The following is a 25,409-nucleotide window of genomic DNA, read 5'->3' as shown; positions in this document are numbered from 1 at the left end:
GAATCCTTCTCAATATAACTCTTCCAACCATGGCCAGCAGTAGCCTGACATTGGCATCCTAATCAATACCCATTGGTCGTCCTTGCTTTAGAGCTGGCTGAGGTTAACCGTGAGATTCAGTGTAGACATGGGTAGTCAGGGATTGGGTATGAAAGGGGTTGGGAACTGGCTGTGGTGATGGTCTATCTGAAATTCTCTTGATTGACCTTCCTCTGCTGTGTGAATGTAAGACAGTATTCCCATTGCCTGCAGGTTTCAGTTTGATGGAAAAGTTGTTTATAAAATTCCTTTGAATTGAAAGACTTACTTTCAGAATTTTCTTTTGAGAAATGGAACTAGCAAACTCCTTAAATTTGGAAAACCCAGTGTTATCTGGACAGTAGGTAGATTCCTCATCCCCTATTGGTTTTTCTTACCTCTTATTTTCCTCACAGTGAGGGCTTTTAATAAAACTTCACTCCTAGCTCTCCACTGCCATTTTAGTAAATAATTTAGAGATAATTCCTCTAGGCTCTGAAATAGGTTTTAGCATAGATGCTCACTCTCTTGTCTGAACCTCTCAGAGCCAGGTATGTTTAGGAATGCAGAAGTTTTTGGATTTTAGAAGGGAGATATGGTACATAAACTGTATATAACTCAACATCCCAAGTGATATCTCAGACAATAACCTACAATCAAACATATTAATATTTTTGCAGTAGAACATATAAGTAATAACCCTAATGAGATAAATGAGGACTATAAGTATCTTCACATTCATTCCTGTCAGGTTCCACCAAATGAATTCATGTCAAACTTAGGAAAGCCTTTCCTTTTTCATAGCTTTTTGCAGTTTAGAATTGCGAATAAAGGCTGTAGATCTGTACTTGATTTGGAATGTGGGTCTATCTGGCATTAAATAACAAATTTTTGTAGGAATATCTGTCTCAGGGAGGGCTTGGAAAGTCACTCCTTCCCCAGAGGAAGCCTCTTTCCTGCTGCTCACTTTGTGCTGAAAGTACCCCTTTCAGCCTGGTATAAGGACCATTCAAAGCAGAGCCCTTCTTTTTGCTTTTTAAATGTGAGGTTCACTTCTGCTCCAGACTGTTGGAGAAAGGATTTGCTTTTGGGTACAGGACACATAGAGAAGTAAAGACAGTGAGAAGTGTCAGCAAAGGACTAGCAGGTAATGGTTTGTACCCCCCACCCCAAAGCACCTAGCATAGTGCCTGAAAAAAAAAAAAAACAACATGTAAGTACTACTTACTGTTGATTGGAGTGATTTATAACATCGTCGCATGTATTTCTCACAGTAGCCTGTGACTTAGGTACTATTTATTTATTTAGACACAGTTTTGCTCTGTAGTCCAGGCTGGAATGCAGCGGCATGATCTTGACTCACTGCAACCTCTGCCTCCCGGGTCCAAGTGATTCTTGTGCCTCAGCCTCCTGAGCAGCTGGGATTATAAGCACACGCCACCATGTGCAGCTGATTTTTGTATTATTAATAGAGACGGGGTTTCACCATGTTGGCTAAGCTGATCTCGAACTCCTGACCTTAAGTAATCCTGTCTCAACCTCCCAAAGTGCTAGGATTACAGGCGTGAGCCACCACATCTGGCCATTAAGTATAATTTATCCCCACTTTGCTAAGGAGGAAACCAAGGCACAGAGAAGTAAAGTAACTTGCCCAGTGTCACAGAGCCAGTGAGATTCAGTCCTTGGCTGTCTGGCTTCAGAGTTCCTGTTCCTTACCCCTGTTGTACCAGAGCGAGCATAGAAAATCAACACCAAGACAAAAGTATGCCAAATTGCAAGGTCTTTATTGCCGGCAGCCACGGAGGACTCACATGTCTCCGACCTGTGGCCCTGAAAGGAGGGTGTGAAGACCTTTTATGCCCGTAAACCACTTCCTGGGTAGGGGTGAGGTTGAGGGGCTTCGGAAATTCCAAGGGCCAGTGGACTTTAGACATTCTGATTGTTAAGTGGTTTACAGAAGTCAAGATAAGCGTTAGTTTATACATTGTCTGGGTAGGGTGGAAATTACAGGCCTTAGTTACTTATTACAAGTCGCAGGGGCCAAGATGGCATGGGTTTGGACTGCTTGCCTGTCATATTAAGGTTACAGAGAGCAGTTTCAACAGAAAGCTGAGGTATGGTTGAGGTATGCAGTTTACGGGGCTTTAACCATGTCACACCCCTACACCCTACTGTCTCTCAGATGCTCAACAAGTGGTAGCTAAATACATCAAGTGAAATAGATCAAGTCTTCCACTGGTAAGGGTCTGAAAGCCCTGTTTGCTCAAGGCAGAATCTTTCTTTCTGGAATTATATACTTATGTTATAACAAAACCCAACAATGGTGTGGTCAACAACTAACCTCTTAATACTGGCCTTCCTTAGATCAGAAATCAGAGAAGTCATTCTGTGAGGAGGACCACACTGCCCTAGTGAACCAGGAAAGTGAGCAATCAGACGACGAACTTCTGACCCTTTCCAGTCCGCATGGCAATGCCAATGGTGACAGGCCTCATGGAATCAAGAAGCCCAGCAAAAAGCAGCAGGAGCCAGCAGCCCCTCCACCCCCTGAGGATGTGGACCTTTTGGGCCTGGAAGGGTCTGCAGTGAGTAACAGCTTCTCCCCGCCGGCGGCTCCTCCCACCAATTCTGAACTACTGAGTGACCTGTTTGGGAGTGGAGGTGCAGCTGGTCCCACCCAGGTGGGACAGTCAGGAATGGAAGACGTGTTTCATCCTAGTGGACCTGCATCTACGCAGTCAACACCACGCCGCTCTGCCACCTCCACCTCCGCATCTCCAACCCTAAGAGTGGGAGAAGGTAATTTTTTCTGTGTTGCACTGTGCCTCTCAGATTCGAATTGCAACCTTTGGGCCAAAGAGGTGGAATTGAACTTTCCTAATAAGCTAGACTTTTTTGATTTCACTGAAAGTCCTTTAGATGTCTGTATCTTTATTTAGATAGAGAGCATAAGAGAAAATAGCGTTTTGGTAGCACACTAAGGTAGTGTAAGAGTAGATGTTTGAGCTTCACACTCTTACTTCTTATTTTCTTTGTTTAGGACCTCAATCCCTGAGCTGTATTAGTTATGTCTGCTTAAGCATATTGATTGATGAATTATTATTGAGAAACATAGCTAATATTTATGGGGTATTTACTATTTGCCAGACATGGAATTTAATACTAAACATGAATAATTCTCATAGAATCCCAATAAATAAGTGCCATTCTTATCCCCATTTTATAGTTGAGGAAGTGGAAGCATAGAGCTAAGTCGGTTTATACATTTATATGACTAGTAATTGATGAGGCCAGTATCCAAACCTAGGCCATTTGTTTCTAGAGCTTTCCCTCTGTTTTCCTATAATGCCTTCCTGAAGTTACAGTTTTCCAAATATACTTTGGCTATCCAGAGAAGGGTTTGGGTATTTGAAAATATGTTTAAGTGACTCATGCCAGAAGCACAGCTTCCTAGAACAGAGCAGTTGGTAATAGGCAAGGAGTTTGAGCTCCTTGGGGCTCTGTTGGTTTCATTGTTTCAATGCCAGAGACTCAAACCTTCTACTACAGGTCATCTAGGATTTTCTGACATTTATAAGACAGTGTAGTTGGGTAAGGAGAGATCCAGTACAGCTTCTGAAGAACCAACTTAAATCAGCTGCCCCTTGGTACTATCACCATTACCCAAGATGACTTCACATTAGGAAGGGTAAAGAGAAATGTGTCAACTCTTCAGGCCTATAGTATCCTGTAAGAACATTTTCCCCCCAAGCGTATCCTTCACAGAAGGCTCTGGGCTGGTCTTGACCTGTGGTGGTTCAGCTGGAGGCTTCCTTCATGAGTGTGGGTCTCAGAATCACAGAGTATTGGTGTTGAGACTCAAGCTCCGGCATTAGCTATTGCTGGAGCCGGGATATGAATTCAGGTGTCTTGAACCCATGCCAAGGCTGTTTCCTCTGTACTTCCTTCCATACAGTTTTATTTTTTTTTTTCGAGATGGAGTTTTGCTCTTTTTGCCCAGGCTGGAGTACAATGGCGCAATCTTGGCTCACTGCAACCTCTGCCTCCCAGGTTCAAGTGATTCTCCTGCCTCAGCCTTCTGAGTAACTGGGATTACAGGCATGTGTCACCATGCCTGGCTAATATTGTATTTTTAGTAGAGACGGGGTTTGTTGGTCAGGCTGGTCTCGAACTCTCAACCTCAGGTGATCCCCCCCACCTTGGCCACCCAAAGTGCTAGGATTACAGGTGTGAGCCACCCTGCCCAGCCCTTCCATACAGTTTTAACTTGCCAAAGAAAAAAAGCTCTGTCAGGAAAACAATTTCCAAGATAGCATAGTACTCGATGATTGCACTTTAAGACTATGCACCTGCTGTGACTCTTACAATTTCATTCATCATAGTTTCGGGTAGATAATGGCATTCCAGTGCCAGAAGGGGCCTTAGACATCAGTTAATTCTGTACCTTGTATTATAGACAATGAAATTGAGGCTTAGATATATATTGATTGACCTGTCCGAGGATATCCACTGGATTAGTGGCATACCAAGATCTAGAATGCAAATATTGTATCCCCCTAAGAGGAAGTAGAACGAACACCAAGTCTAGAGTTAAAGACCTGGATTTGAGTCCCAGGACTAATACTTGACTATCTGTGTAACATTATTGAAAAATCTTCTCAGTTGTAAAGTGGGGATAATACTTACATATTAGCATTGTTGCAAAGACTAAATTTTGAGCTCTTGTCTCGTGGTGTTAGGCAGTTTTAATTATTGGAGAATGTCTCTAGTTTAACATAAATTGGTATCTTAAATGTACTAAGCATGCTAAGAAGGGATAATGGTAGTTAACAAATAAATCCTGCTCTTAGAACCAAGGTAGGATATATGGCTTAATAAGTTTTCAGCTAAGACTTCATTGGCATAATGCTCTCCTAACATCTGCTGGGCAACAGATTAGCGTTGTGTAGCAGCGATGGTATTGACTGTGGTTCATCCAACAGATAAATCCAGACTACTCCTTTATCCACAAAGATAGGAAATTCTTGGAGTCCACTGTTAGCTCTGCAGGAAGTGACAATTCTTTGACATTTAGTGAATGAACTCACAGGACAAAAAATATATTTTACCATTGTTTTCTAGGTGCCACCTTTGACCCATTTGGAGCACCTTCCAAACCATCAGGTCAGGATTTGCTGGGTTCTTTTCTGAACACATCCGGCGCTTCCAGTGACCCCTTCCTCCAGCCCACAAGAAGTCCTTCACCCACAGTACATGGTAAGAAAGTATTTTATATTGTGTTCAGTGGAACATAGTTTTTTGCAAGATGTCAGTAAGTGCTCATATATAAAAGCACCTTTTGGGTCCTGTTTTGGTAAAAGCTTCCTCATACATCTGTGTCTTTGAAATTAACAACTCACATTAACATATTAAAAGCTCTGAGCTGTCCTCCAGGACAGAAGCCTGCTGAACTTTGTTTTGCTCTGCTTTCCTAAAACCTGTTTGACTGTGGTTTTCTTTTTTCCATTAGAGCTACGTGGACAGAATTATAAATGACCCTTGATTGTAGGACTTAATCATTATTTTATGTACCAATAAGAAAGAAAAAAACACTGCCACTATGAAATGGCTGGAAGATACATCTTGGTTAGAGAAATCTTTGAAATGGGGAAACATATGTCTTAATAAAATATATCAGTAGTCCACAAAATTGGTATTCCACAGGATAAAGTTGGGATATGATAGCCACTAGTTGTGTGTGGCTGTTGATGATTCAAAATGTGGTTAGTCTGATTTGAGTTGCACTCCAAGTATAAAATCCGTATGAGATTTCAAAACTTAGTACAAAAAAAGGCATGTAAAACATCTCATCAATATTCTTATATTGATCATTGATTAAAATAATATTTTGAACATAGTGGGTTAAATAAACTATATTATTAAAAATAATTTCAATAGTGTCTTTTTACTTTTTAAAGTGGGATTAGGAAATATAAAATTACATATGTGGCCCAAATTGTATTTCTATTTTAGAGACTTAGGTTGTATAGAAAGAATAATAATCACATCCATTTATAAGTACAAAAGTGTGTCAGGTAGGTAGCATTGGTTAAAACTGGAGCTACACTGAGGGATAAATAGCTTTGAGCCAGAGAGTTGTAGCTCATTCCTGATGTTAAAGTCTATTGAACATTATTGGCCACAACCTAGAAGGTGACATATTATTGAAGGCATCTGAGCTTGTTTGGAGAAGGCAGTCCAGTCATCAGTTGACTTTGGGAGACCATGCCAGTGCAAAAGGAGGATGACTTTTGCAACACTGGTGAAACTGAAACTTGACTAAAGAAAGAGTCCAGGAGCAACTTTTATGGTTCTTTTCCAAGTAGCCTTGAATCTCAGACTATTTGAAGTGCATCCACAGGACAACATACAAGAAATTCACCTCTCACCTGAGTCTTGCTTGCTCGAAAGAGTCTACCAATGGGATGTTGACTACCTGTGGGAGGAAAGATGCAGGAATGTAAGCTAGAGTTGGTTTTGCTCACTCATTTAAAATGTTAGGCCATGCCATTGCTCTGCTCAAAATGCCTCCCCATTTCACTCAGCGTGAAAACCAATGTCCTTGAAATGGCCTGTGTAGGCCCTATATGCTCTCACATCCCAGTGCCAGTGACCTCATTTCCTATTCTCCCCATCTTTGCTCTCTGCATTCCAGCTCTGCTGGCCTCTTTGCTGTTGCACTGGCTGTTCCCTGTCCCATACTCTTCCCCGGCATCTGCATGGCTAAGTCCTTCACCTCCTTTGAGCCTTTACTCAAATGTCACCTTCTCAACAGAGTCTACTCTGATTCCTCCATTTCAAATCGCAGCTCCACTCCCTGCCCTACTCTGCATTCACCCTTTGGCTGTACTTAGTAACTTTCAGTGTATGCAATAATTTACTTATATGTTGAATTGTTTTTGGTCATCTCTCTCTCTTCATTAGAACTTGAATTCCACAAAGGCAGAGAATTTTGTTTTGTTTACTAATGCATCCGTAGTGCCTAAAAGAATTACTGGCACATAGTAGGTGCTATCTTTCCAATGTTAAATATAAAATGAATTAACTCATTTTTTCCTATAAGAGTTTATTTGATGCACAGTGATAGTATCTATAAGACTATACGTTTTCCTGATTTTAATACTTTGAAATTATTGTTTTGATAAGAGTACTACCCTTTGTGTCCCATGGACGTGGGTGTTCATACTTGGCAGCCTGGCAGTTTTGGATCCAGTTTTCTGTTTCTGATGAGCTGATTAGAACATGATGTTTATCACCCAGTTTAGGCCAGTTAGCACTCCTTTGTTTTGTGGTTACATTTCTCATTTTGGCCTGTATTGTGCTGGTGAGTGGAAAGAATTTTCTCCTCTCCGTTTTGGGAAAGCAGTGATCATTTCAGTGTAACTGAATCAATTCACCATCTTCATATAGGATAGAGTATAGATGACACTCAGAAGTCCACTTTGTGAGGTCAGATTACTTACCTCCAAATCCTCAGGGTACTTCCCCCAGGCTTCTACAAGGCATCGACAATCGCTTGTGAAAATAATAAAAAAAAAATTACTGCCTTCGGGCTCAACAAATATTTATTGGACATCTATTTTGAAGAGAATAATTTCTTGGGACATGGTGTTAGAAGAACAAATAAATAATTATAATAGAAGGCAAAATAGAGACTAAAATACTGGGTAATTTTCCGTTATCTTTCCCTTTATCTATTTCTGTCTGTCTAACAGACCTTAAGCTTCTTGAGGATAGGCCATGCATCTTTTAGTCTCTGTTCCCTGGAGTGGTGTCTTGCATGTGGTAGGTAGTCATAGGGTTTGTGGGTTTGATTAGCAATAAGTTTGAATTTCTGATGCCCACTTTTGCATCTTAGTTGGATGTAAGACTAAGATCAGAGCTTGAAGGAAACCAGATAGAAAATATTAGCAAAAAACTGTCTAACTTCCACCTCAGTGGAATGGGTTACTGTGGAAAAACAGAAGGCAGAAATAGAAAAGAAAGAATTATTATTGCTGATAATGGCATATTCTTTTTAACTTAATGATGGGAAGGTACTATATGTCTCGGTTGGTACTAAGTAAACAAAACAACTAAATAAAATATTTGGAATGCTAATCTTCATGCCTTCTGGTGCTGATGGTGGTGTGCATGTGTGTGTGTATGTGTTTTAGATCCCAGTTGTAATGCCAGTTTAGTATTAATTAATCATTAATTTGTGTGGGCAAAACCTAGAGGTGCCTCAGAAGGGAATTCTTTCTTATGGCATCCTGTTTCCTATATAGATGTGGAAAAAACTTACTACCAACATGTACTCCTCTAGTACGCCTGATTCCTTTTAGCCAAATATTTCTTTGAAATTATATGTCTGGAACTTCGAGGCGGGTCAGAATGATTTATTTTGAAGCTGTCCTATTTTGAGCATCACAGACACATCCCCGACAGCCAGCCTAGTGATGGCATATAGCCAGTCCGTGCCCAGTCCATGTTCTGCCTGACTTATCATTCTCAATTCATGTCACAGCAGAGAAAACAAAATGTCATTCTAAGTGGATTATGCCTCTATACTTGTTCATGCTTAGCAAAGGTAAACTGAGTTTAAGGTATTTTCCTCCTCTTTTCTTTTTCTTTCTTTCTTTCTTTTTCTTTTTTTGTTTTGTTTTGTTTTGTTTTGTTTTGTTTTTGAGAAAGAGTCTCACTCTGTTGGCCAGGCTGAAGTGCAATAGCACGATCTCGGCTCACTGCAGCCTCCGTCTCCCAGGCTCAAGCAATTCGCCTGCCTCAGCCTCCTGAGTAACTGGGATTACAGGCATGTGCCACCATGCCCAGCTAATTTTTGTATTTTTGGTAGAGACAGGGTTTCACCATGTTGACCAGGCCGGTCTTGAACTCCTGACCTCAGGTAATCCACCCGCCTCAGCCTCCCAAAGTACTGGGATTACAGGCATGAGCCACCGTGTCTGGCCTCCCCCTCTTTTCTTATTGCCCACTGACTGTGTTAAGTTTAGAGGTGGGACACACACATACAATAGTTCTTTCTTGTCTTCAAGTAGGACTTACAATTGAACGGAGACAGATACATGCTCAGTTATAACTCAAAGTGTGTGGATATGGAGGTAAAACCAAAGTGAGACAAAGCAGGAGCAGAGACAGATAATATGTAGTTTCTGTCAAGCCTCATGTGAACAGCCATAGGTGAAGGCAGAACATGTGGAGTGTTGCAGAGTGTGGCGAGAACGCAGAAGCAGGAGTGGATTTCTTGAGATCTTGCGGGGGCCATGCAGGCTTCCGGGATGGAATGGCATTACCCTGTGTGAACTCAGAAAAGTGGGCTCTGGGCTCTCTTGTTCTCATTCTTTTTCTTTCTTTTTCTTCTCCCCATTTGCAGCTTCTAGTACACCTGCTGTGAACGTTCAGCCAGATGTTTCTGGAGGTTGGGACTGGCATGCTAAACCAGGTAAAGGTCAGCAGGTTATTTTCTGGACACATTTAGCTAATTGCAAAAGCATAATCCTTACCCAAGATGAAGTGAGTACTTGCAGAGTATTGTGGCCTGCCTGTGTAATTTGTGTCACTTTTTCCTAAAGATTCATATTCTGGAAGAGGTTTTCCCAGTGCTCTTGATGACATGATAGTGCTGCTTATCATACACCATTTAACTTTTCTAAGTTTCATTTGCTGAATATCTATCTTGACGATAGAATCAGAGGGATAAGGATATATATCAAACTCTATCACTTGGAAACTTGGACTTTTTGGCAAGTCTGAGCCTCAGTTTTCTTATCTGAACAATGGGGATAATAATTTTGGTCCCACACAATTGGGTAAGTTTAAGTAAAAAAACTTATATAAGAATTTCTGGCATAGTGTAGATGCTGACAAATGTGAATATTCTTCCTTCTTTACAAAGTACTTATTTCAGGGCTGGATTTGTCTGTGATAAATAAGGTCTTCTCCTCATGACCACTGTGGCATTTATGGAGCTGTCTTGTGTGACTGCTTTCCTGACACTGAGCAAGTTTACACGTGCACAAACAGACACATACACAATGGGCTTATCACAACAACTTTCTGAAGCAGTTGCTGTTTCCTTTCTTTTTTATTGTAGCAACCACCTCACCACAACATAACATTTACCCTGTCAATAATTTCCAAGTGTACAATACAGTATTATCAGCTACATGCACTTTTTGTTGTGCAACAGATCCCCAGAACAAACCAATCTCCCCACTGACCTTCCCGCATAACTAAAACTCTACACTCACTAAGTAACTCCCTACTGCCTCCACCAGCCTCTGGCAACCACCGTTCTACGTGAGTTTGACTACTTTAGATGCCTCCTATAAGTAGAATCATACAGCATTTGACTTTTTGTGGCTGGCTTATTTCAATTAATGTAATATCCTCAAGGTTCATCTGTGTTGTAGCATGTGACAGGATTTCCTTCTTTGTTTTTAATTTAAAAAGTTTTTTGGCTGGGGTGTGGTGGCTCATGCCTGTAATCCCAGCACTTTGGGAGGCTGAGGTGGGAGGATCCCTTGAGACCAGGAGTTCATGACCAGTCTGGGCAACATGGCAAAATCTCATCTTTACACAAACGCAAAAATTAGCCAGGTTTGGTGATGTGCGCCTGTAGTCCCAGCTACTTGGGAGGCTGAGATGGGAGAATTGCTTGAGCCCAGGAGGATGAGGCTGCAGTAAGCTGAGATTATACCACTGCACTCCAGCCTGAGTGACAGAGTGAGACCCTGTCTCGAAAAAAGTTTTTTTTTTTTAATTGACAGATAAAATTGTATGTATTTGTCATGTACAGTGTGATGTTTTGAAGTATATATACACTGCGATATGGTTAAATGTAGCTAATTAACAAATGCATTACCTCACATGGTTATCATTTTTGTGGTGAGAACATTTAACATCCATTCTCTTTGAATTTTTCAGGAATATAATAGATCATTATTAACTATAGTCACCATGGGCCGGGTGCGGTGGCTCATGCCTGTAATCCCAGCACTGTGGGAGGCCGAGGCGGGTGGATCACGAGGTCAAGAGATCGAGACCATCCTGGTCAACATGGTGAAACCCCGTCTCTACTAAAAATACAAAAAATTAGCTGGGCATGGTGGTGTGTGCCTGTAATCCCAGTTACTCAGGAGGCTGAGGCAGGAGAATTGCCTGAACCCAGGAGGTGGAGGTTGTGGTGAGCCGAGATCGCGCCATTGCACTCCAGCCTGGGTAATAAGAGCGAAACTCCGTCTCAAAAAAAAAAAAAAAAAAAAAAAACTATAGTCACCATGCTGTACAATGGATCTCTTGACTTACTCCTTCTATCTAGCTGTAATAATATATCCTTTAACCAATATCTCCTCATCTCTGCCCTACCTCCAACTACCCCAGCACCTGGTAACCAGCATTCTACTCTTTATTTCTATGAGACCAACTTTTTTAGCTTCCACATATGAATGAGAACATGCAGTATTTGTTTTTCTGTGCCTGGCTTATTTCGCTTGACATAATGCTCCCTAGGTTTATCCATGTTGTCTCAAATGACAGGAATTCCTCCTTTTTACGGCTGAGTAGTATTCTATTGTGTATATATACCACATTTTGTTTATCCATTCATCCATTAATGGACACTTAGGTTGATTCCATATCTTGGCTATTGTGAATAGTGCTGCAGTAAGCATGCGAGTGCAGGTATCTCTTCGATATACTGACTTGATTTCCTTTGGATATATTCCTAGTAGCAGGATTTATAAATCATATGGCAGTTCTATTTTTAATATTTTAAGGAGCCTCCAAATTGTTTCCCATAATGGCTGTACTAGTTTACATTTCCACTAACTGTGTTCTTTTTCATCTACATCCTTGCCAACATGTCTTTTGTGTTTTCTTTTTTTTGATAATAGCAATTATGACAGAAGTGAGGTGATATGTCACATTGGTTATGATTTGCATTTCTATGATGATTAGTGATGTTAGTATTTTTTATATATCTGTTGGTTCTATACATCTGTTTGTTTTCATACATCTATTGGTTTTCTTCTGGTTTTCATCTGTATGTTTTCTTCTGGTCATTTCATAGTTTTGGGTCTTACATTTCAATCTTTAATGGATTTTGAGTTGATTTTTGTGTATGGTGAGGGATAAGAGTCTTTTTACCCTGTTGCCTTCTTACTCCCTTGATTGTTACCTTTGCTGCACCAAAGTTTTTAGCTTGATAATTGTTCCATTTGTTTTTCTTTTATTGCATGTGATGTTGGTTTCATATTATTTCTTATTTTTTAAAACCAATGGTAAAATGCTGGAGCTCAAAGATGTTAAGTAAGGTTCCCAAGGTCACTCAGAAATTGGCAAAGCCAGAATCCAGATCCAGACCTAACTTCAAATCCTATACTAAAGAGTGAAGTCAGGTGACATGAGGACCTGGAAATAAACACTGGAAATAATATTTCACCTTTGTGTCCTGGAAACGGCATCTGTCTTTTCTGTGTTCTGTCCTCGTTCAAGGCCACCATTCACCCGGGTCAGGGAAACAGGGTCTAGCAACTTCTTAGACATTTTCAAACCCTGTCCTAATTTGCCTAGGTGACAAATCAACAGTAACTCTGGAATTCTGAATTTCAGAATTCAGCCTCAAACAAGTAACTCATTTTCAATGACCTTATTTCCCTTTCAGGAGGCTTTGGAATGGGAAGCAAGTCAGCTGCCACCAGCCCAACCGGATCCTCGCATGGTACTCCCACCCATCAAAACAAACCCCAGACTCTGGATCCTTTTGCTGACCTTGGGACGCTAGGTACAAACTCAGAAGATCGAGATACAAATAACATTTACTTATAGCTCCAAAGCCTCAAATCTCAGTCTTTGGTGTTATAGCAAGCTGGTATTGTCACCTGGAACCTCAAATAGTGTGTATTCTTAAGCTATTCCTTTTTTAAAAAGGAAAATGGGGATCAGATATGGGGTTAGAAATCATCTTTATTGATTCATTTCACCTGTGCCTAATTCTAGATGTGTAGCATGAATAAAGTTAGAGCTTTCAGGGGCCCATAGCTACAGAGTTTGGCTGCACAAAGGTAATGTATATGGAGATGGCATGAGATAGGGCTGCTGAGATGGATTTGCGCCATGTGATGCCACCATTGCACAATGCTTATTGTGATGCTGTCATGTTACCTGTGAGAGCTTCACACCCTTCCTCTTCTCTCCATTAACTGTGGTGCTCTTCGGTCAGTTTGTAAAATTCTATACAGAAAATAGACTCAAGTATCATATTTCCAGAATATTTTCACCATATGCTAATAGTTGTTAAAGGATAAGTGTTCTGGGAGCAAGTGAGTTTGGGAAACACTGGTTTCAATGGATTTTTATTACCACTAAGAGGGATACAGTATCCAGGGTTCTCAAACTGATTTCACCAAGGAGCCTGTTTTGAAGGAGGGATTCATTGGACTGCTGCTGTGTTCTGAAACCTTTTCTTCTTCCTTTTTCCTTCCTCCTCTAGGACAGTGCCGATTTGTTAAATAAGGATGGGGAAGCCCTGACACAAAGGTTTATCTTGACCATATTGATAGTTTATGATCTCAGAAAGCCCTCCTGAGGCATTTAGAGCCAGATTGAGGGAATGTGAGCCTGGCTACCACTGTTGCCTTACACTTGTGTCAGCATCTTCATCTTCCATGCTGTACTATTTAGATGTTTTTCGCTTTTAAGAACTCTCAGAATTATTTTATGCAGTCATTTTCTTCTCCACCTTTCTTTGTATCTTACTGAAAATTTCAAGTTTTAAAAGTAATAACATCAGATGAAATTTTACTTGAATCTCATTTATCGTTTATTTTGAATGCATTTATTCATCTAACAAATACTTATGAAAGTGCCTTCTTGGTGCTAGGACTGTTTCAGTAAAAAAAACACAAAACACGAAAAACAAAAACAAAACAAAACTTCTGCCTTAATAAAACTTACATTATAGAAGGGGAAACAAATAATAAATTAACAAATATATAACATAATGTCAAATGATGAAAATGATAAAAGTAACAGTTAATAGTTACTGGGGCCCTATGTGCCAGACACTACTTGAAGTGCTTTACATGTAACATTTCATTTAATCTTCGTCATAATCTTTTGAAGTAGTTACTGTTATAATCCTCGTTTTACAGATGAGGAAACAGGGACACAAAAGGTTAAGTAACATGCACAAATCACAAACTTTCAATACCAAGAAGTCTAGCTCTGGAGCTCGCACTCATAAAAAGTTTAGAGGTTGATGAAGCTGAGTGTGGGAAGGGGTATCAGTTCAGTTTATCCAGTCAGTGGTTTTCTACCCTTGAGCATTAATTCCCTCATTTCACAGGTATTTTTGAGTACTTACTGCACAGTAGGCATTCGGGATGTAATAAAGAATCAAGGCAGATGACATTCCTGCTCTTTGAAACTTACCCTACAGTGGGAGAAAGAAACTTTAATCAAAGTAAAATATCCACTACTGTAGGGGCTATCCAAGATGGAGCATTTTTTAAAAAGCTCCCCAGGTAATTTTAATGCACAATCAAGGTTGAGAACCACTGCTTTAGCTTTTAATGAGGACAGCAGTGGTCTCTGGATTTAGCTGCCACTTTGTATTTCTGTCTGTTCTCTGCTTCAATAGCATTAACAATTAGAATTGCTGAGCATAGGGAGAAAATATTCTAGAAGGGTAGACATCAGAGAGTCCTGCAGTGTTGATGAGTCCCATGAGTGTGGGATCAGCGCCTGCTTTTTCACCACTGTATCTGCAGCCTGGTATCTAGAGGATGCTTAATAGTGTTTCCTAAATGAATGAGTAACTGACAGTGTGGTAGGCATGTGACAAGTTTTTCATCATTCTTTAGGCTTTTCCATATTTACCAAATTTTAAAATAAAAAACATATATGTTCAGAACAAAGTAAGCTCCTTAAATATAAAATAAAACCCCAGTATAGAATGAATACTAAGTCTTAGGTTCAGAACAAAGTAAGCTCCTTAAATATAAAATAAAACCCCAGTATAGAATGAATACTAAGTCTTAAGTGTATGTTCCTGTGCTATTGGCAGGAGGGCTCTGGGACATATGAAGAGGGACTTCATGCTGCTAGTTATGGAATGAGTAGGGCAATGTCAAGCTTGAAGACAAGTCCTGTCATTATATTTTCCTATTGCCAAGTATTTATTGAGCCCTGAAGATGTATCAGACATGTGCTTGGCATATGAGCCTACATTATTTTATAATATATAATGTCTCTTTGTTTGCTTAATTTAGGGGTTGTGAAATACTTTCATGTAGTTGTGTCTTTCCAGTATATCTGTGATATAGACATAGTTTTGATTAAACAGATGAAGAAACTGAGGCTCAAAGGGGTGGGATTTTTTTTTTAACCCAGCTTTAGAAGATCAAAGATTCTCTATATCCTGTTTTCAGCTATATTCTTAGTGCCCAGCATAGTACATCATACATAGTAATACTCGCCAAATAGTGGTGAATTAGTGTACATATGAATGAATGAATGCAAGAATGAATGATAGAGCTGAACCTCGAACTCAGGTTGATGCTAAATCCAGTGATAATGATATATTTCCAGTAGGGAAGGAAACTGGAGCCCCAGGATCAGAATAGGGAAAATATAGAAAGGAGAGATAGTAAGGGATGAGTTATAGGGAAAGGCTCAGCAATTAGGAGAGGAATTAAGGATTACTGAGTGCAGTAAAAGAACATGACATTTGGAGGTAGGATGTACATGGTGTAATCCCAGCTACATTAGTTAGCTGTGTGATCATGAACATATCAGGAAACCTCTTTGAGCTTTAATTTCCTTATCTTTAAAGTAGGGCCAGTGTTACTACTTACTTTTAAGAGTGTTGTATAGATCAGAGAGCAATAATGTACATAAACACATTTTGTTAACTCTAAAGAACTATATAAATATTAGTTATTTTATTATTGTTACTTTAGACTTACTGCATGAAAGGGTCTTTGGAGATCAGCACATTTCAGTTTCCCATTTTACCTCTTTAAATGCAAGCCACAGCTGGTTTTCATATTTTGGACATAGCCCCGCTTGTATGCAGTGAGTGCTTAAAAGTTTTGGAGATTATGGAATCAAGATTCTACTTAAATTCCTGGCATGAAATACCATCATTTTTAAAGATTGAATAAGATCCTTTGTCCTATTTAAAGTTTTCAAAATGTTGGCTGTTTTTGCTCCCCTTCAATGAAGTACAAGTAGTATGAAATTAAAACCTACTTGTGAAATTTCAAAAATCTTTATTTACTCTTGGGCATTTACCGTGCTTATACTTAGAACAAAAACATGATTAATCCTAATAATTGAAGTTTAAGTAACACCTTAATGAATGGACTTACTCTGTTTCATTCCCTATTCTTGTCATTTGGTAGTTTTAAAAAATTTTTATTCTAGTGAAGAAACAGAATCTGCTTAGAAGATGGGAGGGTGGGGAAAGATGGCACAGTGGGAAAAGCCAGGGTTTTTTTGACTTGGAGGCAAAGATCCAGAATCAAGTCTCGGTTTAGCCACTTGCTGTGTGCCTTTGAGAAAATCATTTAACTGCTCTGACCTGCAGTTTGGTCATCTGTAGGAAAAATGAGGCCATTAAAACATACTTAAAAATGTCATTGTGGGGATTAAGGAAATAATATGTATGCCTGCAATTCCTTTATCTATGTTAGGAAGATTACTTATGCTATCAATTAAGGGAATGGCCATTAAAGCCACTGCAAACAATATCTTAAGACTCAAGAGTTAGAGGCCACTTTCACCTTCTTTATCCATTTTTATTTCTTTAGGTAGTTCTTCATTTGCCAGCAAACCCACCACACCAACTGGATTGGGTGGAGGATTCCCACCTCTCAGCTCACCACAGAAGGCATCTCCCCAGCCTATGGGTGGGGGGTGGCAGCAAGGAGGTGCCTACAACTGGCAGCAGCCACAGCCTAAGCCTCAGCCCAGCATGCCCCACTCCTCTCCCCAGAACCGACCCAACTACAACGTGAGCTTCTCAGCCATGCCTGGGAGCCAGAACGAACGTGGGAAAGGATCAAGTAATTTGGGTAAGGATGATGGTATGGGCCCTAGCTACAGGGCAGCCTGTTTGTGTTGTCATACTGCCTCAGTGTGTCTGTCTGAAGGTAACAGTAGTTTCAATTTGGTAGTTTCTGAGGCAGTCTTATAGTTGTAGAAACACAATCTGATCCCTATCCCCAGTGCTGTATCTGGAGCCTCCTGGGTTGACTATGCTCCTAAATTTTATACCATTTTGTGACTGTGGGCTCACTTGTCTATTTCTCTCCAGACTGGAACCAGATGGAGGGCAGGGACTGTGTCTTAGTTGCCATGGGATCATTAGCACCTAGCATAACCTAGCATACATAGAGTAGGCACTAAATGAATGTTGAAGGGATGTGAGTGGAGAGGTGGATGGATCTTAAAGCTGTTATTCCTTTGGAAATGGAAAGAAGTTGGGGAATCTTTCAAGAACATCGGTCATATTCATCCTTGGGTCTCAGTTGGAGGACTGTTTGTGTCTTGGACACTTGGTCTTTCTTAAGCTCTGTTTGGTGGATTCCTGAAATCAGTGGGGTACCTATGATGGTGCCAACACCTGAGGCTGGAGGATAGTCTGGATAGGATTTTGACAATGAGTGAAAAATAGTATTTTTGCATAGGAAGGATAGTTAGATTTGAGTTTATTAAAAGCCTGTTTTGGTACATTTTATACTTCAGCTGATTTTGTCAGACCCTGCAATGAAGTACATAGAAACACGATGAGGGAACAGGCCTTTCTCTCTGTGGAACAGGAAAGGCAATTCTTCTGTTCTTCCTAGTAGCTGTAGCTAACATTTGTTAAGTGCTTGCTGTATGTCAGGTGCTATCCTAAGCATTTTTTATGTACAATCATCCCCCTTTATTTGCAGTTTTATCTTTGGAGTTTCAGTTACCTGAGGTCAACTGCAGTCTGAAAATGTTAAGTGGAAAATTCCAGGAATAAGCAATTCATACATTTTAAATTGTGCACCACTATGAGTAGCGTGATGAAACCTTGCACCATCTTACTCCATCCTGCCTAGGACGTGAATCATCCCTCTGTCCAGCACATCTATGTTGTGTTCTCTGCCCACCATTAGTCACTTAGTAGCCATCTTGGTTATCAGATACAAAAAATAGTACTGTTTATATACGGTCTGGTACCATCTGTGGTTTTAGGTATCCACTGGGGGTCTTGGAACATATCCCCTGTGACTAAGTAGGGGAACTCCTGTATTATTTCTTATAATCTTCCAAACCAACCACATATTATAGGTGGGAAACCTGAGACACAGATCGATGAAGTAATTTCCTAAGTTTATGCAGCTTCTAAGCGACAGAGCCAGGATTTGAACCCTGGCAATCTGGCTCCAGAACCCCTGCTCTTTACTGCTATACTCTACTGGTTAGAACACAGGTGCTTCTTACAACACCAACATGTTAGGAATTCTGTTGTTGGGGATAGGTAACATCATGTTTGTTTTTGACTAGCAGGGATATTTCCTGGACAATTCCATAGAGTCATGTCACTTTCCCTCCATTTTTGAGTAGACAGATGTGGGGCGAGTGACTTCAGTCAGCAAATACTTATGGAGCATCTTCAGTGTAGAAAACATTGAGGATGCAGCAGTGAACAAGAAACAAAATCCCTAGTCTCATAGCACTTACATTTCAGTATGTGCAAGTGCAGGTGTGTATATTCCACACTATAGAGATAGCAAATGGATTTCAACTAAAAAACCAATTTTGGTTGATTGGAATTGACTGTATGGACTATTATTTTTGGTTCTATTTTGTTTTAACAAGCATTTAGATAGCCAGGCACTGTTCTAAGCAATTTAAATATTAACTAATTCATTTTCACAACAATTCTATAAGGTGAGTAATATTCCTAACACCATCCCCATTTTATGGATGAGGAAACTGAGGAATAGAGATAGTAAGTAACTTGCCTAGGTTACATCACTAATAAGTGGCAGAGTTGTAATTCAAACTGGGGAGTTGGGGTCCAAAGTCTTTGTTCCTAGCCACATGCTAGGCTGCCTCTGCAAACAAATTGAGAAGGATTGAGGCTACAAGACTTGGAGGGAAAGAGCACTGTGATCAGCTAAAATATCAACAGGATATGCACAGGGAAGTGGTAGCATGCATGAATTTCAAGTACGAAAACCCAGATATGAATTAGTTATAATCTGGAGGGATGAATATCCTCATATAAAGAGAAGGTACAGTGGAAATGGAATCAGATTTGGTTTCATGATCCAGCCTCCAGTTTTAACCTTGCCACATGTATGTTACATGATTCTGAACAGATTCATTTTCATCATCTGTAAAATGGGTGCAAGAGTCTCTTACCCTACTCACAGGGTAAGCAAGCATGAGGGTTAAGGGACTGAATGCACATTAAAAACACGTTGAAGACTCCAGATCCTGTGAGATAATGATATAGTATTATGTTTAAGAATGAAAACTATAATGATTTTCAAAAATTGTATTGCAGAAGGGAAACAAAAAGCAGCTGACTTTGAAGACCTACTCTCTGGTCAAGGTTTCAATGCTCACAAAGACAAAAAGGGGCCTCGGACAATAGCTGAGATGAGAAAGGAGGAAATGGCTAAGGAAATGGATCCTGAGAAATTAAAGGTAAATGCGGCCCCTAACGCAGCTTGATCATCCTATATGACAAAGTCATGTGAGAAAGTAATGTGGATGGAGCCATCGGCATGAGAATAACTTATTGTCTTAGTCCATTCAGGCTGCTGTAACAAAATACCATAAACTAGGTGGCTTATAAACAACAGGGTTTTTTTTTTTTTTTTTTTTTTTCCCTCATAGTTATGAAGCCTGGGAAGGCCAAGATCAAGGTGCCAGCCATTTTGGTGTCTGGTGAGGGCCCTCTTCCTGGTTTATGGATGATGGTCTTTTCCCTGTGTCCTCATAGGCAGAAGAAAAAAGAGGTCTTACTGGCCTCTTTCATGAGGGCACTAATCCCATTTGTAAGAAATCTGTCTCAGGAACTAATCACCTCCCAATAGGAAGCCCCAACCCCCTAATACCATCACCTCCGGAGTTAGAATTTCGATATAGGAATTTTGGGGGGACACATACATCTAGACCATAGCACCTATAGAAGGCATGGTGTTAGATTTCTGATGACCGCTCTATTGCATTTACTCTTTGCAGCTATGATTTGAGTACAGCTGTGCCCTTTAATAGACAACAGCATTGAGAAGGTTGCACATGGTGTTTAATTTCTTTAATAAAATAAATATTATTCCATAGTACAGTGGTACAGATTTCTTTTATTTGCCTGTTCAAATGAGCAGCGGCACTTTTTAAGAGGTGATTTTGTTATTCAGATGGCATTCACATTCTAAAGATGAGTCATTAGACTTTGCTGGTAAGAAGAATGCATTATTTATGTTTTCTCTCTTTCTTGAGAGCTTTTTTATTAAACTAGATTGACTGAAGCCCCCCAGGGTCTTTTCTCTACCAATAGAGAAATGTTTATGTACTGGAGACTTATCAATTCCTGTAACATTAAACCTGGAGGTTTGGAAGGTAGAGGAGGGAAAGGCTGAGGGAGATGTGGCTCCTGTCTTCCACATTGTCTCCCTCTACTTTTAAACAGAGCAGTTCTACTTTTATCTGTTTTTGATTCTGGAGGTCTAGGGACAATTTGATTTGAGGTTTTTCCTCAAACCAAATCAACATACTTTTTTCCTCAAATCAACATACTTCTTTAGTATGTTTCAGCATGGCTGCTTTTTTTTTTTAAGTTTGTAAATCAGTGAATCTAACTCCTTTGTTTCACAGCTAAATAAAAACTCACATAACTTCATAGCTGAAGATGTTGTATGGACAGGTGGATGCAGATTAGCTAGGAAACAGAGAGTGGTCATGTTGATGAATCGTATCAGGTCTGGAAGAGTCTGTAAAGATCAAGTGAATTGGAATGCTCTTCACAGATGGAGAGGTTGAATTCCTAAGTGACAAAATACTAAAAATGCTGACACTATAACAGAGTGAAAGAGGAGGATGTAATCTGTCTCTGTATTAAAGCATCTGCAAAACCAGTAGTTGAACGGCAAGTCAATCTTAACACAGTCTGAAAAAATATACCACTGTTCTGTATAATTTCCTGACAGATTTGTTGTCGATGTATATAATATACATCTACTATAACTTAGATTCTTCGATACATTTTTTTGGTACAATGTAGGGTCCTTCATTTGCATGTTTTTCACTCCACTCAATGTCATAGAGGCTTAATATTTCTTCCAAAAACTTTGTGCTTCATCTTGGTAACCTTTGTTTATTAGGCAGACTTGGACAGTTTCCTATAAAAGAAAGTTGCTTATTTTGTTTAAGCCATGTTTGATTATTTAATTGGTACAAGGTATGTAATTGTTTGGGAGGGTAGTTGTCATTAATGTGACTAAATCATTCATCCACCAACACACACTTAGCTGAACTCCTGTTAGGTACTCAATGCTGATACAGTTTTATGATCGCTCTGACTTAATCACCTTATTTGTTCAAACTGTGAATGTTCATAGTTCAAATAAATGACTAAATGGGTCAATTCATTTAACAAGCCTTTTTGAGCTCTGTTCTGTGCCAGGTACATTATTTAGTTCCAAGATACAGTGATATATAAGAAACAATATGGGGCCAGGTGTGGTGGCTCACACCTGTAATCTTAGCACTTTGGGAGGCCGAGGTGGGTGGATCCTGAGGTCAGGAGTTCGAAACCAGCCTGACCAACATGGTGAAACCCCGTCTGTACTAAAAATACAAAAATTAGCCAGTGTGGCGGCAAGCACCTTTAATACCAACTATTCAGGAGGCTGAGGCAGAAGAATTGCTTGAACCTGGGAGGTGGAGGTTGCAGTGAGCCGAGATCGTGCCACTGCCCCACTACAGCCTGGGCTACAGAGCAAGACTCCATCTCAAAAAAAAAAAAAAAGAAAAGAAAAGAAACAATACTTTTCCTCAAACAGCTCTGCCTAATGGCAGGGAAAGATAAACACACAATTACAATAAAGTGTGGCACATATTATGGTAGAAACATGTTTAAGGTAGAGTAGCTCAGAGAAGTTTGGCCCTTTTTTAAGGGTTACTTATTTAGTGCAGTATCCACCCTCCTGGAGTTTGTATTGAGTATAACTCTGGGGGTGGGGATGGAAGAGAAAGGAATTCAAATTGGCAAAGTCTAACAGTGTGAAATTCCTCAGCAGGCTTTTGAAGGATGATAGAGTTACCAGAAAGACAAGGTAGGAAGTTGAGGAGGAGAGGCATTCCAGGTGGAGGAAACAGCCTGGATTATACAGGTTGCCCTGTGTTTTGATGTTGCTGGAGCAGAAGGGCTTTCTAGAGTCCTAGTGGAAACCTTCCGAACTAGTAAGTAAGCATTCGAATTTCTTAATCCCCTTTGTGTTTACAGATTCTGGAATGGATTGAAGGCAAAGAAAGAAATATCAGAGCCCTTCTTTCCACAATGCATACTGTGCTGTGGGCTGGGGAGACCAAGTGGAAACCAGTTGGCATGGCAGACCTGGTAACACCAGAGCAGGTGAAGAAGGTGTACAGAAAGGCTGTCCTCGTGGTGCACCCAGATAAAGTGGGTATAACCTGCCCTGCTGTGTATCTTGTCAGGTCCTTGCTTCATTATCTTATGAGTGTGTGTCTTACTTTAAATGTGCTCATTGATTAGACCTATTTTTATTTTTATTTATTTATTTTTTTTTTTGGGATGGAGTTTCGCTGTTGTTACCCAGGCTGGAGTGCAATGGCGCGATCTCGGCTCACTGCAACCTCCGCCTCCTGGGTTCAGGCAATTCTCCTGCCTCAGCCTCCTGAGTCGCTGGGACGACAGGCACGCGCCACCATGCCCAGCTGATTTTTTGTATTTTTAGTAGAGACGGGGTTTCACCGTGTTGACCAGGATGGTCTTGATCTCTTGACCTCGTGATCCACCCGCCTCGGCCTCCCAAAGTGCTGGGATTACAGGCTTGAGCCACCGCGCCCGGCGATTAGACCTATTTTTAATAAAATTAAGTCTGTTGGCTAAAGTCAGATATTTAAACAAATAGTTACACTTTATGAAATGAGAAAGAATATATCAAACTATATATTACAGGAGCTTATTTAAAGAGGGTAAGATTTACCCAGTCTTTAATTTTTAGGGCTCAGAAGTAAATTGTGGCTGGGTGCGATAGCTCATGTCTGTAATCCCAGCACTTTGGCAGGCTGAGGTGGGCAAATTGCTTGAACCCTCAAGTTTGAGACCAACCTGGGCAACATGACAAAACCCTGACCCTACAAAAAAAAAAAATACAAAATTAGCTGGTGTGGTGGCACGAGCCTATAGTCCCAGCTACTCAGGAGGCTGAGGTAGGAGGATCACTTGAGTCTGTGAGATCAAGGCTGCAGTGAGCTGAGATCTCTCCAGTGCACTCCGGCCTAGGCAACAGAGTGAGACCCTGTCTTCAAAAAAAGAAAAGAAAAAAAGTAAATTGTGTCCTGACTTACAATCGTAAGGACAGGCTAAGAGCGGGACAGAAGACAACTCCTTTCCTTTGGAGATACAACAGTATGGTTAGCCAGGATGGCAGTGAAAAAACTTTAGAATGTAGTTGGTAAAATTTGTGAGAATTAATAAAATATTCAAAATGGAATTAAATTTGCCACTCTATTGATAATCACTATATTGTTATGTCAGTTTATGCTTTCATTAAAGTATATATACATCTAAGGACTCTACCTTGTCAGAAACTTCAACTCACTTATGACCCAAATGAAATCATCCTAATACATAGAAACATTCAGAAAGAAGTGAGTCATCTTGCTGTCACATAGACTATACTAGTCATGTGACACGAAGCTCTGATCAAAGTGCCACTTGGCAACGCAGGCTTGAATTTGATGCATTTGATTTTCATCTCTCCAAATTTTTTGTAACTAGTCTGAATAGAAGAATTAATGGGAAGTAATGTTAGTGCTTGAATTTTGATGAATCAAAAGAGAAGGCGAAACAAGAGCCTGGAAAAATCCACAAACTGTATGCCCCATTATAATTCTCAAAGAACTTTTTAGAAATGGGAAAATGGGAGTTAAAAACAGTCAATGGAGATGGGCTGTCATGAACCTTTGACATTTGACAGATACTTCTGGAGAACAGAAATTCATCTTTTGCTGCCCGATAAGCTCTCCGTTGTCTGCTCCTTGACTAAATTACTACTACCCTTGGGCATTTCCAGGGGGAGGGCATTACGGGGAGGTTATAATAATTCGGGTCACATATAATAGATTAGGCTGAAAAAGAGAAATGGCCAAATAGGAAAGCATTTCAATTACTTAGGACCCATATATTATTGGCAGTGAAAAATTGAATATCAATAAAATTTTGGTCTGTGGTATCTAATGTGTATTTTTATTTTTTCTACAGGCTACTGGGCAACCCTATGAACAATATGCAAAGATGATTTTCATGGAGCTCAATGATGCCTGGTCTGAATTTGAAAACCAAGGCCAAAAGCCCTTATATTAATTTATGAGCTTTTCCATCTCTGCTGCAGACCTTTGCTAATGCTTAGTGTGTGTTACAATTCTGAGGTTTTCGCAGATGAACCAAAACTCCAGTAACATGTTTTCAGTACTAAACCGTTAAATTACTCATGAATTAATTTATCATTGATAAGGAATGGGGATGTTTGGTTTCTCAAAGTCCCCGACATAAAAGATCCAACGCATGAGAGGAACTTCTAGTCAGATGACCTTGCAGAACCACATTCCACCCTGCCCTTTGGGGAGCCTACTCAGCATCCTGCCTGGGGAAATGGAAAATAGAGGCCACCGCCCATGAAGGCATAACACCCATCACATTGTCTGAGAATAGGATTAATGAGCCAAAGTTATGATAATAGAGTTATGTGATGGTTTAAAATAATGGTTTCTAGATTTTCTTGGAAGCATATAATTTGAGCAGTGACTTTTTGCAGACTCCAGGAACGAAATCACCAAGTTTTTTTTTTTTTTTTAAGTAAAAATTTACTAAGGCTTGTAGCATAATACTGTAAATGTCTTTTGGTCAAGAAGACTAACAAATATAAAGGAACTTCAGTTGTGGGGAGTGATAATAGTCCAGTGATTAAACTACAGTCCAGTGATTACCACCAACTTTCTGACTAATATAAAAATGAATGAAAATGCTGGCTAAAGAAAATAGGGACTCTGGGGCCGGGCGCGGTGGCTCAAGCCTGTAATCCCAGCACTTTGGGAGGCCGAGGCGGGTGGATCAC

At 40.1% G+C, this 25,409-nt stretch overlaps 1 protein-coding gene across 9 annotated transcripts in view; it reads left to right on the top strand.

The window, feature by feature from the left end:
• The window catches only part of DNAJC6 (DnaJ heat shock protein family (Hsp40) member C6), a 178,067-nt gene extending 152,723 nt beyond the window's left edge, over positions 1-25,344 (top strand). For 8 of the 9 annotated variants that reach the window (XM_037743100.1, XM_017541522.2, XM_037743102.1 and 5 more), the window contains 8 exons: positions 2,383-2,817; positions 5,140-5,274; positions 9,428-9,496; positions 12,719-12,838; positions 16,869-17,132; positions 19,607-19,749; positions 22,553-22,729; positions 24,557-25,167. In XM_037743100.1, the coding sequence (XP_037599028.1) occupies positions 2,383-2,817; positions 5,140-5,274; positions 9,428-9,496; positions 12,719-12,838; positions 16,869-17,132; positions 19,607-19,749; positions 22,553-22,729; positions 24,557-24,658 (1,445 nt within the window). In that variant the 3' untranslated portion in view covers positions 24,659-25,167. Of the gene's footprint in view, positions 1-2,382; positions 2,818-5,139; positions 5,275-9,427; positions 9,497-12,718; positions 12,839-16,868; positions 17,133-19,606; positions 19,750-22,552; positions 22,730-24,556 lie in introns of all 9 variants that reach the window. The other variant, XM_017541520.2, reaches the window with a different exon arrangement.
• Positions 25,345-25,409: the final 65 nt, after the last annotated feature.

The sequence above is a fragment of the Cebus imitator genome, unplaced genomic scaffold (genome assembly GCF_001604975.1).
Source record: "Cebus imitator isolate Cc_AM_T3 unplaced genomic scaffold, Cebus_imitator-1.0 Scaffold135, whole genome shotgun sequence".
Taxonomy (NCBI): Eukaryota; Metazoa; Chordata; class Mammalia; order Primates; family Cebidae; genus Cebus; species Cebus imitator.
The sequence above is the reverse complement of the archived record's forward strand: the minus strand, read 5'-3'. Positions and strand labels throughout refer to the sequence as shown.